Raw genomic sequence first — 20251 nt, 5'->3', positions numbered from 1 at the left:
CAAAGCTTCTTTATTTGGCTATTGGTAGCAGGCTTTAGTCCCTTGAAATATACCAGAGACTGAGAGAAGAAAATGGCAGGCAAAAGTGTCTCTAAAATTCTAATGTTGTGATAATGGGTGGAGCTATGCACATCTACAGGAAATCTCTGTACACTCCACTTAATTTTGCTATGAACCCAAAAAAGCTCTTTAAAAAATCAAAAGCTACCAAAACAAAAGAAAATGATATATCCCTTCTGCTCTATCCTAATGCTCACACAGACCAAAGCTGTTATAATGTAGGAGAGAACACAGGTGGCAGCAGGAGGTGGGCATAATTAGAGTCTGATAGATGGCCCTAAATTTATTAAAGGGATTGCATTTGTAGTTAAAAGTTTTCATACATGGAAGATGCATACCCAGATGATTTCATTGGTGAATTTTACCAAGTACTTAAAAGGTAACACTAATTTTAAAAACCTTATTTCATAAAATTGAAGATAAAATACTTCACAACTCATGATATGAGATGTGCATTATCTGATAGTATAATGAAACATAGACATTACTAGAAAAGAAACTTACAGAGAAGTATTCTGAATGAACATTGATGCAAATATCCTTAACAAAGTTAAAGCAAAGCAAATCCAGCAATTAAAAAATGATAATATATTATGACCTAGTGGGTTTTATCTGTAAATCCAAGTTTGGGACAACATCAAAAAACTAATCAGTGTTTCACCATGTTAATAAACTAAAGAAAAGCCATATGAACATCTTACTAGATTTATAAGAGCAAAAAGCCTGTGGCAAAATAAAACGCACATTTATGATTTTAAAAAGCACATAACAACAACTTTAAAAACTTCTCAGCAAAGAATGAATGGAAAGGAACTTTCTCCATATGATAAAGGGAATCTGCAAAAACCTACAGCTAATATCATACTCAATGGTAAAGGATTTAGTTCTTTCCCACTGTGAATTCCTTTTCCACAGGAATAAAGCAAGGCTGTTCTTTCTCACCACTCCCCTTCAACATTATATGGGAAGTCCTAACTAGTGCAAGAAGGAAACAAAAAGAAATTAAAAGTATACAGATTGGAAAGGAAGAAGAAAAAAATTGTTTGATTATTTGAACAGATTTTCTAGGTAGAAAATGCCAAAGAATCTACAAAAAACACTGCTGGAAATAATAAGTGAATTTAGCAAGATTGCCGTATACAAAACTTAATTGTATTTTAGTAATTGCATATTAGTAACACATGACTGGAAATTGAATATTAAAAAATATAAAACAGGTATAAATTTAACAAAGTATATGTAAGGTCTGTTTGCTGAAAACTACAGATATAGATAAAATGACTCACAAAAGACCTAAATAAGTGGAGATATATATAGAGAGAGATATATATATATATAGTGTTCATAAATTGGAACACTCAATATGGTTAGTATGTCAGCCCTCTCCATCTTATCTCTAAGTTCAACTCAATTCCAAAAACATCCCAGCAAATTTTTATTCTAGAAAACAGTAAGTTAACTAAAATTTATATAAAAGGCAAAGCAACTAGAGTAGCCAAATTCGTTTTGAAAAAGAACAAAGTTGGAGGACTCAGAGTATCACATTTTACAATTTGTGCAAAGCTACAGTAGTGAAAACAGTTTAGTATTGGCAAAATGATAGTCATATAGATCAATGGAACACAGCAGAGTCTAGAAATACACTCACATATATATGATCAATTGATTTTTGACAAATGTACAAAGGTATTCCAATGGAGAAAGACAGTATTTTCAACAAATGGTGCTGGAAAAACTGGACATCCACAAGCCAAAAAACAAAACAAACAGCAACAATTCACACACACACACACACACACACACACACACACACACACACACACACACACACACACTTTGATCCATACTGCATATCATATAAAAATTCAACTCAAAGTGAATCACAGACCTAAACATAAAAGCTAAAACCATAAAACACTACTAGATAAAATCATAGAAGAAAATCTTTCTAACTTCGGCAAAGATTTCTTATACACTAAAATCACAATCCAAAAAATTGATAAATTGGACTTCATCAAAATTAGAAACTTCTGCCCCTCAAAAGTAATTGTTGAAAGAATGAAAATAAAAAGCACAAACTAGAAGAAAATATTTGCTGAATACATAAAAAGTAACTCAAGACTCAAAATTAAGAAGTTAACACAAAAAAATTGGTATAAATTTTGAACAGATACTTTACAAAGAATGCATATGATTGGCAGAGAAGCAAGAGAAAATATGCTCAAATAATTAATCGTTAGAAATATGCAAATTAAACCTACAATGAGATCTTGCTATTAGAATAGCTAAAATTAAAATCTGACAATATCACAAGCTGTTGAAATATGGAATAACTGCAACTCTGATATTTTGATGATAGGAATGCAAAATGGAACAACCCCTCAGGAAAATTGCTAGTTTTATAGAGATAAAGTGGTAATTTCATCTAAAGTTATAAATACATTTACCATGATCATGGTATACAACCCACTGATCATCCTCGAAGTACACTTCATTTTAAGTGAAATGAAAACTTACATGCAATTAAAACACTGAGTGCAAATATATGTAGTGGCTTTTTTGTGATCACCAAAAAGTGGAATCATCCCATATGTCCTTTATCTAGTGAATGGATAAATTATATACTTCCATATAATGGAATACTTCTCATTAACAAAAAGGAACAAACTGTACATCAACAAATCTAAAATGCATTAGAATAAGTTAAAGAAACTAGACCCTAAATATTACATATTAAGATTTATAACATATATTATACATATATAGAGATACAATTATGGGTTTATAATATATACTCTGAAACCCCATATATATGTACATGTGTGTGTGTACTTGTGCATGTGTGTGTGTATATATATATATATACACATTAGAATGTATGTCTGATATATATATATATATATCAGAAGCAATGAGCAGAACAAGTACCCAGATATTGATTTCTAAATACCTTTCTTCACTACAAGGAACAGGTACCTTTATTTATAGCTATAAATAACTATAAACATATAAATCATATAAAGGCAAACTTTAGGCCAGTTCCCTCTCTAAATGATTACAAATTCTTACTTTGTCAGTTACCACAGTTTTACTTTTTATGTCAGGTTTATATTGGATTAAAGTAGGTTTGGAACATATTGAAGAAGCCTGGCAGACAATATTTTAGCCAAGGGATCAAGTTTAACATTGCTAGAGATGTCACATGGGTATCAGGTACCCATGATGTGATGTGATAAGAGCACTTTACCTCTCTGGCATTCTTTCCAAAATCCTAAAACACCTGTCTCATCATGAGAAAATATGTTGGACAAACTCAAATTAAGAATAATTCTACAAAATGCCTAATAAGTACTACTCAAAATTGTCAAGATCAGAAAACATTGGAAGACTAAGAAACTATCACAGACCAGAGAAGACTAAAAAGACATAACTGTATACAATGTGCTATTGTGGAATGCATTCTGGAACAGAAAAAGGCCATTGATGGAAAAACTAATGAAATCCAAAAATGTCCAAAGTTTATTTAATAGTAATCTATCAATGTTTCTTGGATTTGACAAATGTAATATGATAATGTGAGAAGACAACATTAGGGGAAACTAAAACTGGACGAGAACTCTCTATACAGGAACTCTCTATAATTTCTACAAGTTTTCTGCTATATCTGAAATTATTATCAAATAAAAAGTTTATTTAAAAAATTACCATCACATCTACTCTGTAAAGTCCTTTCCTGCATTATAAGAGGGAGCCTCCTATCTTGTTTTGCCATCGTCTGTGAGAGAAAGGAAACACATTCTGTTTTTATTCTTCCTCCTTTTTACCCCTAGCAGGTGGACAACAGTAAGAACTTATGATTTGTCAGCAATGTGAGAGTCCTCTGGTATACTTTCAGAGAGACACAGCATGTGCCCCACACATAGTGGTTATTTGTCTCTATAGTTTTCTTTATAATTATAAGAATGGTATAATTCAATTATAATTTTTTTATTCTAGGAAATAATCTGACAGCTCTGCCTAGTGGTATCAGCAAACTTTTTTCATTAAAGGAGATAAATTTTGATGATAACCCATTGCTGAGACCCCCAATGGAAATCTGTAAAGGAAAACAATTGTGTACTATTGTACACTATCTACAGAGGGCAGATGAAAGAGATGGTAGGTGATTACTGACTAGCTTACAAGTCATTTTTTTATCTGTAAATTAAAAGATAGTTTAATTAGAGGTTTTCAATCTGGCTGAGACTTAAAATCTTTTATTATCTTCCCTTTTCTGAAGGTTGGGGGTTTATTTTAATAATTCAGACTATTAAATCTGGATCCATATAAATGGAACCATTGAAATAGGCAAATCCTTGTGAAGGGTGGGCTGTTCCCACCTATTGGCCTCAATGCCTTTCAGTAGGTTTTTCATAATGGTTGTAACCAGACTCAGAGAATCCACAAACAGATTTCTTCATCACTTCTGATCTGTATCACCATATGTAGTTCTAAAAGTTGTATCTGGCCTTGAAGGAAATCCATAGATCCTTTCTTATACTGGTCAAGTTTTGGCCCACTATGATCACCTATCTGCAATTCCTGGGCAGTCTTCATTCTCTGTCTGTAAGTGTTCCATTGGTTGTCCCTGATTATTTCAGAGAACAGGTTCATTTTCTTTAAATGACCTTCCATTGAACCAGATGGAGATGTGTACATGGTTTCTTAAGATGGTACATAAAGAAGCACACTAAAAAGCCAGAATTGAAGGAATGAGTTAAATTCCTGAAATAATCAGAGGGTCTGAAAGTCACTTTGAAATTGCCTATAATATCCTTTTAAATAGTCATATTATGTTGTAGAGTTACTCAGACTTTAGAATGGGACAAATGGTTCAAATTTCAGTTTGTATAGTAAGTCTGCATTTTACCTTTTAATTTTACTTGACACAGAGATTTGATAGGAGCCCAGAAATAAAAAACCTAGATATAACATTAACTTAAAATAGAATATGTTTTTCAAAAGAATTAACCTGTTTCCCTTTGTGTTTAAATGTAGAGAAAATCTTAGAGAAGATCTTCAAGATAGTTGCCAACAACATCACTGAAACAAATTTTGAATTTCTGTGTCAAAAATTAAACCTGTCAATTTCAGAAACTGATATGGCTATGAAGAGGTATGTATGAATGACAACATGTATTATAAGCTTATTCTCATGTACTGATTTATATCTTATTGCTATTACATAGTTTTGAAACATTCATATCAACATGAATTCTAGTTTGCTGTAAAAAATTAATTTTAGTTTATTATGTATTTGAGATGCATGTGGGTATACAGTAGTAAAGAGCAAGGGCTCTGAGGACAGACTTGCTTTAAATCACAACTATTTTTGTGAACTTGGACAAGTCCCTTAACTTCTCTGTGCCTCAGTTTCTTCACTGGTAAAATGGATATACTTATCTAAGAGAATGGTCATGAGACCAGGTTAAGCATGTAATACTATAGCAGTAATGTACTGGTTTATAGTACATAATCCACAATTACTGTTTTCAGGTCTTAAGTAAATATCAGAATTGCATATTCATCAAACTACTGATTTTTTACAAGGAAGCAAGGGATTAACATGGACTTTTTATATGCCAAGCTCTGTGCTAGATTTTTAGATGGATTATCTTCACCAAGTAATTTAATCCTGACTTCAATATGGTAAATTGCTTTCAAAATCTAGATATTTAAGTAGCTTAAAATAATGTTCTTATTTAGTAACTAAAATAATTGTTATTTTCAGCACTGTTTCTTTAAGTGTGAGAATCCATCAAGCACTTAATAGGTGGAAAACAGGAAGTAACAATCTGTCACTAACCACTGATGCTTTAAGAGACCAACTAACTCGGGCACTAAATATGATAGGAGCATATGAAATTATGGACAAAATAACAGCTTTAAAACTTTTTACATGTGCAATTACATTTTGAACAGTGTATCCATAATAAAAACTGGAAACTTATGATGCACTTATATAACTGAAACTCAATACAAGAGAATTGCATATCATTTCTCTTCATGCATTCCTCAGAGATGATGACAATTTACAGCTACTACACTAATGTTACCATAATAAAATATTACAGACACTGTTTTGTGTATTTGTTCTGTTGTCTTGGAATTATAAAAAAGAATTAAAAAAATAATTCCATCTAAAAATTATTTGTTATGTAATATTTTTTATAGAACCCAAGATTTGTAGGTAATAAGGTCATTAGTTACTTTCATTGGGGTTAGAAAGCAGTTTCTTTTTAGATGCTGGTTTAAAAACGGAAAGGAATTTACTACTCCTATTGCTTCTCCTTTAGGAATGGGATATTGTGTTAAACATAAGCCAGGGCCAAACTCAGTAATCTTCTAGTTGAGTGTCCAGACAGGAGTGGTGGAATGGACATCTGTTGCTTGCTCATCACTGTCTTCCTCTGCTACCAGAAACCCTCTTTCACATGACGAACCCATTTTGTGTATTTTAGAGGGGGCTGACATTGTCATAGGCAACTCTCTTCCCCTTCTCCTATAACCACTAAAACCAAAGTCTTCTACCTATCTAATTACAATGTTTGATTCAGGGAAGGCCAGTTGACTTAAGCCAGGGCATTAAGTTTCCCTTGGGCTTTTGTGCATAGTTATCTGTGAAAATGCACTCTTTCTGCTGAGGTTATGAGTCTTGGAGTCTTGGTTTGTCATGCAGAGCTTGCAGTAGTCTGTCTGAGAGCTGGGATGGAACCCAGCTGTATTATGGTTCTTCAGAGAAACAGAGTGTTATACACACAAATAAAAGATTTGTTAAAGGAATTGGCTCACATAGTTATGGAGGCCAAGAAGTTGCATAGCCTGCCATCTGAAAGCTAGAGAAGTAGGAAAGCTGGTATATTCAGTCCAAGGCTGATTTAAAGTCCAGCACCTCAGATGTCCAAAGGCAGCAAAGATGGATGTCTAAGCTCAAGAAGAGAGAGAATTTGTCCTTGCTTTGCCTTTTTGGACTGTTCAACCCCCAACAGATTGAATGATGCCCGCCCAGATTGGTGAGAACAAATCTCTTTGTCTACTCAATCAAATGCTAATCTCTTCCAGAAACACCCTCTCAGACACCCACTTAGAAATAGTTTTACCAGCATCCCTTAGCTCAGTCAAGCTGCCATGTATAATTAACCACCATACCAGCCATGTCTGAAACTAATGATAACTTCTGGACTCTTCACTTTTCACTCGCTTAAGCTCATGGACCTGGGTTTCAATAACTTTGAATTGAAGGAGACCTAATACAAGAGGTTAAGAATATTCTAGACATAGTGTAGTTTTTGTTATTTTATAAAATAATTTTCTACTTAAAAGATATAGTAAACTTAGTAATGTGAAACCAAATTAAACAAAACAATTGATTTTGCAGGTTGGTTTTAAATAGTGTGTATTTTATTATCTTTGCTGTTGATTTGGAGATGCAACTGAAATATTGATTCATAACCCTAACACCTATGTTTCTAATCCTCCTCTATTTGCAAACGTTTTCCAGTAGGGATAAGCACATCTAAGGATTTATATTGACTTAATAACAGCAGCTGTAAATGTTCTCCACTGGAGAGAAGGTACTTCCATAGAACATTAAAGTGGGAAGGATTTTGGGAATTGTCTATCATTTTACAAATGAGAAGACTTAGAACAATTAAGTGAGATAAGCCAGCTTCATTTTTTTTTCAGAGATAAAGATATAAAGACCAGAAAATTTTCTTATAGGTAAACCTTGGCCTGAAGTCAGAGAGGAAAAAAGCTGAACAATGTCAAAACAGGAAGAGCATTTCATTGTGGCCCAGTCCTTAGCATCTCTTGCCAAATTGCTACAATAGCCTTTTAAACAAATGTCCTATCCTATAAACTCACCCAAACCACACTGCACATTGCTGCCAGATTTATCTTTTAAAAACACAGATCTAAGCATATCAACCTCCTGAATAAAATTTTAAATCATTTCTTTAAAGATTATTCCACAGTTTCTTTAATTTAAGGCCTAACCTATGGTCTATCTTGGAAAATGTCCCCTGTGCTCTTGAGAAATTGATGGTATTGTTCTTTGATAGACTTCTGTTTATGGCTATTAGGTCTAGTTGGTTTATTGTGTTGTTTAAGTCCTCTATTTCCTTACTTATACTCTGCTTGTTTTATCTATTACTGAGAATGGGGTATTGAATTCTCCAATTATTATTGTAGATTCATCTATTTCCTTCTCACTTTTGAAGGATACTTTTGCGAGGATTCTTGCTTGACAGTTTTTTTTCTTTTAGCACCACATATATGTGTTTTTTTTCTTTCAGCACTTTGAATATGTCAGCCACTGCCTTCTGGCCTCCCAAGTTTTTGTGAGCAATCTTGTAACCTAATTGAGAATACCTTGTTTATGAAGAGTCACTTCTCCCTTCCTGCTTTCAAGACTCATCTTTGGCTTTTGAAAGTTTGGTTATCTGTCTTGATGTGGGTCTATCTGAGTTCTTTGAGGTTTTGTATGTTTTTAATCATACCTTTCATCAAATTTAGAAGGTTTTCAGGCATTATTTCTTCAAATATCCTCTCTGCCTCTATTCACCTTCTGGACTCCTACAATGCTTATGTTAATCTCTAGCAGGCCCCTTAAGTTTTGTTCACTTTCCTCCAATCTTTTTTCTTTCTGCTCCTCAGACTTGATAATTTTCATTGTCCTGTCTTCTAGTTCACTGATTGCTTCTTCTGAATGCTCGTGTCTGATTCTGAATCTATCTAGTGAATTTTTTTTACTTATCATACTTTTAGCTTCAGATCTTTTTGTTTCTTTTTAGGCTTTCTATCTCTTTGTTGCTATTTCCATTTTGTTCACCTATTGTTTTCTTGACTTTGTCCACATATTCCTTTAGTTCTTTGAGCACTTTTAAATCAGTTATTTAAAATTTTTTGTTTAGTAGGTCTGTCATCAAATCTATTTCAGGAACAGATTTTGTTGATTTATTTTTCCTTGAATGAACAATACTTTCCTATTTCTTAAAGCACATTTAAATCTAATAATATGGTAACTCTGGAAATCAGGTTTGCTGTTTTTTGTTTTGATTGTTGCAGGCTGCCTCTGTGCCAAGGAAGCATGAGGTATAAACTTAAGATCATTTTTCAGTATTTCCCTGGGCACACTGGCATTTGGCAATACCAGATGAAGGGCCCTGTAGAGATGTCTAAAGGTCCAGCAGGGAATGGGGGGTAGGTAACTGCTACTGTGCTAACAGCTGAAATTGACTGAAAACTTCAATTTACCCCCCAAGCCTTCTCCTGGAAATTGAACTCTTTCAATAGACTCCAGAGTTCCAAAATAGTTACATCAGATAGATTCTGCAGGTGTAACTGCTGTCTAGGTGGGAAGACAGATTTCTGGTGCTTCCTAATCTGCCATCTGAATTCTTGTGCATTAAACATTTTTGGCTTTATGTTGATTCACTTCCTAACTAATATTAAAGTAGTGAAATCAGTATGGATGAATAACTCAACTACTTCTACCTTCTACTGCTCAGTTATTTTATGTAAGGGTTATACCCTTGGCGCCTCCCACACAGCCTCTACCTCACCTTTGCTGCCACTCTGGGCTATATATTCCTTCTGGGCTATATATTCCTACTTCATGAAGTGAGAATGGAACTTTGTCAGTAACTACAGTAAAATAAAATCTCAGAAAGGAGTTAAAGTTGAGAAACAACCATCATATATCTATTTGAAGGTAGCAAGATAAAACTGTTCTGTGGTGAATTTTGATATTAAGAGGCAAAAATGATAAAAGGATCAGTCTGTTAAGAAGATAAGTACAAACACATAAGCAAGACAGGTTAACAAAATACATGAAACAAAAATTGACAGAATTGAAGGGACAATTTCCACAATTTAACAGTAATAGGCTGATACAACAATACCCCACTTTTGAAAATGGACAGAAATAGACAGAACATCAAACAAGAGAGCACTTGAACAGCACTGTAAGTGAAATAAACCAAACAAACTCTCTAGAAGACTCCAATAAACAGCAGAATACACATTCTTCTAAAGTGCACATAGAACCTTCTCTAGGATAGGCTATATATATGCTAGGCCATAAAACAAGCATCAATAAATTGGAAAGTGTTGAAATCATACAAAGTGTATTCTATAATTGAACTAGGGTAAAATTAAAAATCAATAACAAATTTGAGAAATTCAATTATATGTGGAAATTAAGCAGCAAAGTCTTAAATTATCAAGGTCCAAAGAAGATATCAAAAGGGAAGTTGCAAACTACATTGAGATGAATGAAAACAACATGGTGAAAATCCCTTAATTATGGGAGGCAGTGAAAACATAGAGGTTTTCTGTATATAGCTGCAAATGTCTACATTAGAAAATAAAAAAGGTCTCAAATCAATAACCTAACATTCTACTTTAATGGAAAAAGAAGATGGACAACAGTGGAAAAAAACACTGGGAAAAGGAGTGTAAACAAAATTGAAAGCAAAGCAAGAAAAGCAATAATAAATATTATGATGGAGATAAATACATAATAGAGAAAAAAAATTCAACAAAACCAAAGATTGCTCTTTGGTAAGATTAATAAAATGAATAATCCTTTAGTTACCCTGCCCAAGAAGAGAAAAACCTCAAATTGCTAAACTAAGGAACAAAAGAGGGCATTGCTGACCTAAAGAAATAAAAAGATTATAAGAAAATACTATGAATAGCTGCATGACAACAAATTAGATAACTTGGATGTATGCCAATTTCCTAGGAAGGCAACTAAGAAAGAAATAGAACATTTCAGTAGATCTGTAAAAAAAAGACTGAATTAGTAATCAAAAAGTACATACCAAAACATCCTAGACACAGATGACTTCACTGGTGAATTCTATCAAACATTTAAAGAAGAATTAATGCCAATTCTTCACAAAGTCTTCCAAAATGCAGAAGAAGAAGGAACACTTCCCAATTCACTCCATGAGGCCAGTATTACCCTGATACCAAAACCAGACAAAGACATCTTAAGAACTCTACAGATCAATATCCCTCTTGAATATAGATGCAAAAATCCTCATTAAGATATTAGCAAGCCAACTCCAGCAACATATCCAGCAATATATAAAAAGAATTATATACCATAACCAGGTGAGATTTATTCCAGCAATGCAATATTGGTTCAATAAATGAAAATCAACCAATGTAACATGACATACTAATAAGGACAAAAACCACAAGATCATCTCAATAGACAGAGAAGAGTTAAGTCAAAATGAAACAATTTTGTAACACTCAACAAACTGATATTAGAAGGGAAATAATTCAGTCTAATAAAGGGCACCTAGAAAAATACCTCACAGCTACCAAAATATTTAATTGATAAAAGACTGAATGCTTTTCTGCTTGGATAAGGGACAAGACAAAGATGTCTGCTCTTATCACTTCTATTGGACATTGTGCTGGAGTTTCAAGCCATAGCAATTAAGCAAGAAAAAGAAATAAAAAGCATCATATCAGAAAGGAAGAAATAAAACCAAACTTTCAGAATACATAATCTTCCATATAGAAAATCTATATTTTCAAGATTTAGTGTTTTATATATTTATGATATAATCTTTTAATGTACCTATTAAAAATATTAGAATAAATGAGTTCAGCAATGCAGCATGATACAAGACCAATTTACATAAATCAGTTGCAGTTCTATAAAATTACAAAGAACAATTTGAAAATGAAGAAAGTAATTACATGTATGTCATGTATAACACCAAAAAGAATAAAATACTTATGAAAACATTGAACAAGAGAGAAAGGCTTAGAAGAGAAGACTTTACACCACTGAAATAAATTAAAGAAGACCTAAATAAATGGGAAGTTCATGGATTGTAAGACACAATGTTGTTAAGATACTAATACCCTCCAAACTGATATATAGATTAAGTGCAGTCCTTAAGCAAAGCCTAGCTGGCTTTTTATAGAAACTGACAAGCTTATGCTAAAATTTATATAAAAATTCAAGGAACCCAGAATAGCCAAAAAAATCTTGAAAATGAATAACCATGTTAAGGAACTAATACTTCCCAATTTCAAACTTACTACAAAGGTACAGTAATCAAGACAGAATTCTTATATTGAAGTCTCAATCCCCAGTGTGACAGTATTAGGAGATGGGGCCTATAAGGGGGTGATAAAGATTAAATGATGTAATAAGCCCTAATTTGATAGGGCTGTTGCCCTTGAAGAGGGAGACATACTGGAGCTCTCTCCATGGGCAACAGCCCTATCAAATTAGGGCTTATTACCTTATTACATCATTTAATCTTTTAGAGCTCTAAAAGAGAGCTCTCATTAGGAACTGATTCAGCTAGCTCCTTGATTTGGGAATTACAGCCTCCAGAACTAATTTCTGTTGTTTAAGCCAGAAAAATCATTATGAATTAATACATACTTTAGAAAGTAACCACCCTTGCTATTGAATTTTATTGTATTTATGCGTTTCTTACAATATTAGACTTGTATGATACATTCTGGTAGTATGGTCGTGGGAGGCAAGTTGAAATCTGATGTGATAGTCCTATGGGCAGGGGAGGGGCTGTGAATTACAAGTCCATAATTTCTATCTGAAACCCACAGAACATATTATTTTTGCCCGAAGAATTTTTTCACATCTAAAAAGTAATTCTGGAAGAGGCTGGGTGCAAATAAGAAAGGAATTCTGCAGAATCATGTAGAATCTGTACATTTTTAGCACTGTAAGCAGAACCTGAGGTACCACCCTGTTATAAAACAATATTTTATAGTGAAACATAAGTACTCACACTACCTGGGATAAATGAGAATATAAATGTCCTCATCATTTCAGGTCAGGTTTTGAAGCCAAATGAGTTTGTACTGAACTTCCACATAGAAATCTTCTCTTTCAAGAGTTTTTTATTTTTTATTATTTTTATTTTGGTATCATTAATCTACAATTACATGAAGAACATTATGTTTACTAGGCTCTCCCCTTCACCAAGTCCCCCCCACAAATCCCATTACAGTCACTGTCCATCAGCGTAGTAAGATGCTGTAGAGTCACTACTTGTCTTCCCTGTGTTGCACAGCCCTCCCCGTGCCTCCCCCCATATTATACATGCAAATGGTAGTGCCTACCTTTCCCCCCCTTATCCCTCCCTTCCCACCCATCCTCCCCAGTCCTTTCCCTTTGGTAACTGTTAGTCCATTCTTGGGTTCTGTGAGTCTGCTGCTGTTTTGTTCCTTCAGTTTTTGCTTTGTCCTTGTACTCCACATATGAGTGGAATCACTTGGTACTTGTCTTTCTCGACCTGGCTTATTTCACTGAGCATAATACCCTCTAGCTCCATCCATGTTGTTGCAAATGGTAGGGTTTTTTTTCTTCTTATGGCTGAATAATATTCCATTGTGTATATTTACCACATCTTCTTTATCCATTCATCTACTGATGGACACTCAGGTTGCTTCCATTTCTTGGCTATTGTAAATAGTGCTGTGATAAACATAGGGGTGCATCTGTCTTTTTCAAACTGGGCTGCTGCATTCTTAGGGTAAATTCCTAGAAGTGGAATTCCTAGCTCAAATGGTGTTTCTATTTTGAGCTTTCTGAGGAACCTCCATACTGCTTTCCACAATGGTTGAACTAATTTACATTCCCACCAGCAGTGTAGGAGGGTTCCCCTTTCTCCACAACCTCTCCAACATTTGTTGTTGTTTGTCTTTTGGATGGTGGTGATCCTTACTGGTGTGAGGTGATATCTCATTGTGATTTTAATTTGCATTTATCTGATGATTAGCGATGTGAAGCATCTTTTCATGTGCCTGTTGGCCATCTGAATTTCTTCTTTGGAGAACTGTCTGTTCAGCTCTTCTGACCATTTTTAATTGGATTATTTGCTTTTTGTTTGTTGAAGTGCATGAGCTCTTTATATCTTTTGGATGTCAACCCTTTATCGGATCTTTCATTTATGAATATATTCTCCCATACTGTAGGATGCCTTTTTATTCTATTGGTGGTGTCCTTTGCTGTACAGAAGCTTTTCAGCTTGATATAGCAATGTAATATTTTTTGAAAAGGTTAGTTTTTTATTTTTGCAGATTTACGCCCCATGGCTTTCATGTCCAGCACTTGTCTTGAGGAATTTTGCCAGTTGAAAGGATTATGATGCACAGTAATTTTAATTACAAGGCACGGATTCTAGTAACACTCTGTATTTAGGAAGGAAGAAGAAGAAAAGCTATAGGTGTAGTAGACAGATGAAAATATGAGATTATTTCTTTGACATAACTTCTTGTAGAGTAATGTAAGTATGTATAGGTTTTAATAAACTACTAATTAAATTATGTACACACAACAGAACAGGAATACAGATACATAACAAAAGCAGACTTACAATTACCAGCCATATTTAATGAAACTAAGAAAACTATTTAGGTAACTCAGGCATTTGTGAAAACTTACTGATAATATGATGGATATTATTTAATTGATTTTGAATAGTTTGAGAAAAATCAGACAAATTAAAACAACATATTCTTGGAAACTGCTTACCTCTCATATGTTTTTTTAATAGTAGATAATCTATAGTAGCATGATTTTGAAGTACTGCAACTCATACTTCTCTTATTTCTTGGTTGAGTTTAGATAATATAGAAGCAGTCAAATTTGTTGTCTTACTGTACGCACAGGCTAGCTTAGATATCTCTTTTTGCATTCCAACGACAAGTCCATGAACTGGCAGGAGGAATGCAGCTGCAACTGCAACAGTGGCAGGATCTAAAAGTTTCAAGTTGTCACAATCAAATGTCAGAGCTCACAGAAGTCTTTTGTGCTTAAAGCCAGGATGATCTATTAGAGCAGGAAGAATGTGTCCCACACTACAAATACTTTGATAATGTGAAGAAAGGGTTGGATACATTTTGTTATTACACAAAAATACCCAATCATTTGGAAGTTTATATTTAGAAGACCATTTTATATTGATTGTAGAATTACAATAAGAAGGTACATGAGTACAATTAATACATACATAGTCAGTGATTATAGTAGTCCTAAAAGGTAAATTTAACTGAGCATCAGAAAAGTCTTAGGAGGAAGAGTGACATTTATGCCTGATATGTTAGTAAACATTGTAAGAGGAAGTCTTATGCTTATTAAATTCTTTGTTAATAGTCTACTGATAGAGGAATCTTCTGTTACACAAAAAGATGACTTGTGCAACCCTTAGTTTGTGAGTTGTAACCACAAGTTAGGGGAGGAAAAATTATTTTCTGGAATGAGTGATGTATTTAAATACACATAACTATTTTTATATAACATGTCAGGAGTTCTTTTTTGAAACTTTTCACAGGTATGATTGCCAATACTTTCTTGAGTCAAAACTGCTTTATAAATATCATAACGATTATTATCTCTGACAGATTGATCAGTAATATTACTCCATCAAGTTTTCTTTCATTCTTTTGTATATATATATTTTTTACTATTCTTTTTCTATACTATAGGGCCCACAGGAGTGGAGCAAGTAGATAAGCAATGAATAACTACACTGTGGCCTAAATAAGGGGGGTTACTTATGCTTACTGTTATAATGCAGGTTTGTGTAGTATGTACATGCATAAGCACTGTTATAGGGAATAAAAACAAAGATACTATCCTGATGAGCTTCAATGTTTTGTGTCTGATGTACAGGCCTTTGTTGAAGTTTTTTGATGGTCATCTTTTAGAATGACTTTTTCAGAGGATGTTGATGTTGGAAGTTTTTCTTCATATCGTACCTTGATTCGTTTTCTGGGTAGCTAAATCAGGCATTGATCCTTTGTAATAACACAAACTCTTTGCCCCACACTTTGATATGACCTTTATATTATTATGAAGAACCTATTGGAGACCACCACACAGGAACTGCTGTTGTTCTAGAAAAGGAAATATTATCAGAAAAATGCACTTTTATAGCGGATAGTCCATCATCCTTTAAAAGATCAAAATTAAGGATATGTAAAGCAGGCATTAATCACTGATTTGCAATTAATTTTATCGTATCGGGGAGTAGTCCCCATTTTTGTTTTAATAAATAATGCTTAAGAGTAACATGGCAGCAATCAAGTTTGAGAAAGACAGATGCACCCCTATGTTTATCGCAGCACTATTTACAATAGCCAAGAATTGGAAGCAACCTAAATGTCCATCAATAGATGAATGGATAAAGAAGATGTGGTACATATACACAATGGAATACTACTCAGCCATAAGAAAAGGGCAAATCCAATCATTTGCAGCAACATGGATGGAGCTGGAGGGTATTATGCTCAGTGAAACAAGCCAAGCGGAGAAAGAGAAATACCAAATGATTTCACTTACCTGTGGAATATAAGAACAAAGGAAAAGCTGAAGGAACAAAACAGCACCAGAATCACAGAACTCAAGAATGGACTAACAGGTACCAAGGAAAAGGGACTGGGGAGGATGGGTGGGTAGGGAGGGATAAGGTGGGGGAGAAGTAGGGGGGTATTAAGATTAACATGCATGGGGGGGTAGGAGAAAAGGGAGGGCTGTACAACACAGAGAAGGCAAGTAGTGATTCTACAACATTTTGCTATGCTGATGGACAGTGACTGTAAAGAGGTTTATAGGGGAGACATGGTATAGGGGAGAGCCTAGTAAACATAATATTCGTCATGTAAGTGTAGATTAGTGATACCAAAAACAAAGCAAAACAAAACCAAAAAAAAAAAAGGGCAGTTCCTGTGTGGTAACCTCCAACGAGGTCTACACAAGGGTATAAAGGGCATATAAAAGTGTAGGCAAAAGGTCTGTTTCTGTTTATACAGAGGATCAAAGCCTAATTGGGCTACCCTGAAAATCAACTAAGATACGATATGAAAGAGAACTTCCAACATCAGCATTCTCTGGAAGACTCATGCCAGAAGATGATCATCAAAAAACCCCAACAAAGATCCACGCACTGCTACAGCTGTAGATGCACTCATCCCACCAGTTCCTGGACTTGCCATGGGAATGAGGAAGGAGATATCTAAGCTGGCCTGTGCATACAGTAAAACAACAAATTTGACTGGATCTATACTGTTGGAACTCAAGCAAGAATTAGGAAAAGTGCAAATTGTAGCGCTCCAAAATCTTACAACTACAGACTATTTACTGTTAAAAGAACATAAGGGATGTGAACATTCCCCAGGAATGGGTTGTTTTAATTTGTCTGATTTCTCTCAGACTGTTCAAGTTCAGTTGGACAATATCAACCATATCATAGATAAGTTTTCACAAATGCCTAAGGTGCCTAACTGGTTTTCTTGGTTTCACTGGAGATGGCTGGTAATTACAGGTATGCTTTGGTTACATAACTATACTCCTATTATGTTAATGTGTGTGCGCAATTTAAGTAGTAGCTTAAAACCTATACATGCTGAAGTTACTCTACAAGAAGATATGTCAAAGAAATTATCAATCTTTCCATGTTTTCTTCCGCCTGCTACTTCTATAGCTTTTCTTCTTCCTTCCTAATTACAACCCTTAAATAGAATTCGTGCCTCATATCAAATTTACCGAGTATCATAATTCTTCCAAGTGGTAAAGACACCTCAAGACAAATGCTGGGCATAGAAGCTACAGGGCATAAATATGCAAAGAAGTAAAAAGCTAACCTTTTCAAACAATAAGGCTTCCCTCTCACTTACCAACTTTACATTTCCCTGTATGGCCCCGGAAGATGACTGGTTAGCCAGAGACGGGTAAGATTCCTCAAGGGAGGAACAACCTAAGACAGGCACAGTCGCAGGGGGGCCATCAGGTGAGAAATTGGGGATCAACAGAGGTGAGGCTTAGAACCTCACCCCCTCTGTTCTGAGAGAAATCTTCTGCATACGTGGATGTTTTATTGCCCTTGTCTAGCTTGGATTAACACATAGTCTACAGGCACACACCTGATCATCTACATTTGCTCTCTTACAACACTAAACTATGTTTTCTACCTTTATCTTGTATCTACCTACCACTTCAGCATTTTATTAAAAATAATAATAATAGAGAAATGTGGTATCCACATATAAATCAAGTATAAAAATCAAATGAGTATTCATATTTGAACTGTTTATAGTTCATAATGCATGAGCAAAACCGAAAGTTTCTGTGATGACTGCCCTTGTACTGTTCACTATGTAACTTATTCATTGTGTAAGAATTTGTTCTACATGTAAGAACGTGTTTGTTATGCCTCAGAAGATTGGAGACTGACGAAAATTAGGCTTGGGTGGATTAATGATTGTGCATTGAGCATTGACTCCCCTATACAGAATTTTATTGTCGTTAACAACCATTTGATCAATAAATATGAGAGATGCCCTCACAAAAAAAAAAAAAAAAATCGGGACAGACTTCCAATGGTAAAATAAATAAGTAACCGGGATGTAATGTATAGCATAAGGAATATAGTCAAGATATTGTAACAGCTTGGTAGGGTGATAGCTGGAACCTAGAATTATGTATATAAATGTTTTATCACTGTGTTGTACACTTGAAACTAATGTAATGTAATACTGTGCATCAACTACCCTTCAATAAAAAATAATTATTTAAAAAAAAAAGAGTAAGATGGCAATGTTTAATTAGAGCTTGACCTGTAGAATTATAAGGAATGCCTGTTTTATGAGTGATATTATAGAGCTGAAAGAATTTTTTTAGCATACAGGAGAGGTAAACTGTAGAGTTGTCAGTTTTTCAGTGGCAGGAATGCCTAGTATTGCAAACATTTGTAAAAGATGAGTAATAACATGATGAGATCGTTTTTTTTTTTTGTTAAAGCTGTGGCCCATGAAGCGGAAGAATAAGTATGAATGGAAACATGAACATGTTTGAGAGTGCCAAATTCAGGAACAGTGGTAACATCCATTTGCCATAGGGTATTAGGGTGTGTTCCACTGGGAACGGTTCCAGATTGTAAATGAGGAGAATTAATTTGAGAACAGGTTGGGCAAGAATTTAAGATATTTTGAGCTTCAGATGCAGAGAGAAAAACGTCTTTGTAAGGTGAAGGAGGGAGCATGAGTCAGGTCATTATAGTGTTGAGCTGGTGAGTAACTAACTAAAGAAACAAGCTTGTCTATTTTATTATTATAGTATGATAAAGGACCTGGTAAATTAGAATGTGATTGTATTTGAGTGATAAAGAAGGGGTGTAGACGTTGATGGATACATGTCTGTAACTGACAAAATAAAGTGTTAATAGGGGATGTACGGTACCCAATGCCACAGTTTCTAATAGAGGAACAGAAAAGGCAGCAGCAGCAGAGTCAATACTCGGAAACGACTGGAAAATCTTGAAGAGCTTGCAACACAGCGTATAACTTATTTTCTTGTGCAGAAATAAAAAATGAAAACTTTTTGACAATCCAGAACAAGTTGTATACTGCTTTAAAAGATTTTGTACCATCTGTAAAACAGGTAACAGTATTTTATAGTGGATTAGGATAAATTTTTTGAGGCAGGACCCATTGATGATGCTGAAAAAAGGAAAATAATTTATTCCTTGGGTAATGACAGTCAATATTTCTTTAAAAATTAGAGAGTGCTATGTGTCAATGAGTATTTTTTTTGAAATACATAATTATTTTGTTTAGACAATGGAAGAAAAATGGAGTGAGGATCTTGACTAACCATTTGTCTTAATCTCTGTCATCCTTTAAGGATAATGGAGGCTACTTTGTCAATGTAAGGTTGTAATGAGGATTTAGTTTGATACTGTAAAAATATCCATTCTAACCAACCATCACATTGACAGAGCAATCCTGTGGGAGAATGGGGAGTAAAGTAAATTAATAAAAGTAAAGGTTTGTGTAGGTCAATTCTTGATAATTGAGCCTTTTGAATGTGTTGTTCTATCCACTCGAGTTCTTCTTCAGCTTTTGAGGTTAAGTCTCTAGGACTATTAAGATCTGAGGGTCTTTTCAAAGTATTGAAAAGATGTTGTAGTTTACAAGTAGGAATACGTAATAACGGTTGGATCCAATTAATATCTCCTAATAGCTTTTGAAAATCATTTAAAGTTTTAAGATGATCTCTCCTTATATAATTTTCTGAGGGATGATTGAATTTTCTTGAATTTTATTCCACAGGTAATTTATTGGGTATTGTACTTGTATTTTATCA

General features: G+C 34.3%; 1 protein-coding gene and 1 long non-coding RNA gene across 2 annotated transcripts in view; one reads left to right on the top strand and one right to left on the bottom strand.

Annotated features, from left to right (window-relative positions):
- Positions 1–6017, top strand: part of LRRD1 (leucine rich repeats and death domain containing 1) — a 39772-nt gene extending 33755 nt beyond the window's left edge. The window contains exons 3-5 of the mRNA XM_036879241.2: positions 4057–4218; positions 5098–5215; positions 5831–6017. Coding sequence (XP_036735136.2) covers positions 4057–4218; positions 5098–5215; positions 5831–6017 — 467 coding nt within the window. The remainder of the gene's footprint in view (positions 1–4056; positions 4219–5097; positions 5216–5830) is intronic.
- Positions 1–20251, bottom strand: part of LOC130684281 (uncharacterized) — a 98908-nt gene that overhangs the window by 33457 nt on the left and 45200 nt on the right. The window lies entirely within an intron of this gene.

The sequence above is a fragment of the Manis pentadactyla genome, chromosome 7, assembly GCF_030020395.1.
Source record: "Manis pentadactyla isolate mManPen7 chromosome 7, mManPen7.hap1, whole genome shotgun sequence".
Classification (NCBI taxonomy): Eukaryota; Metazoa; Chordata; class Mammalia; order Pholidota; family Manidae; genus Manis; species Manis pentadactyla.
This window is presented reverse-complemented; position numbering and strand designations above follow the sequence as displayed.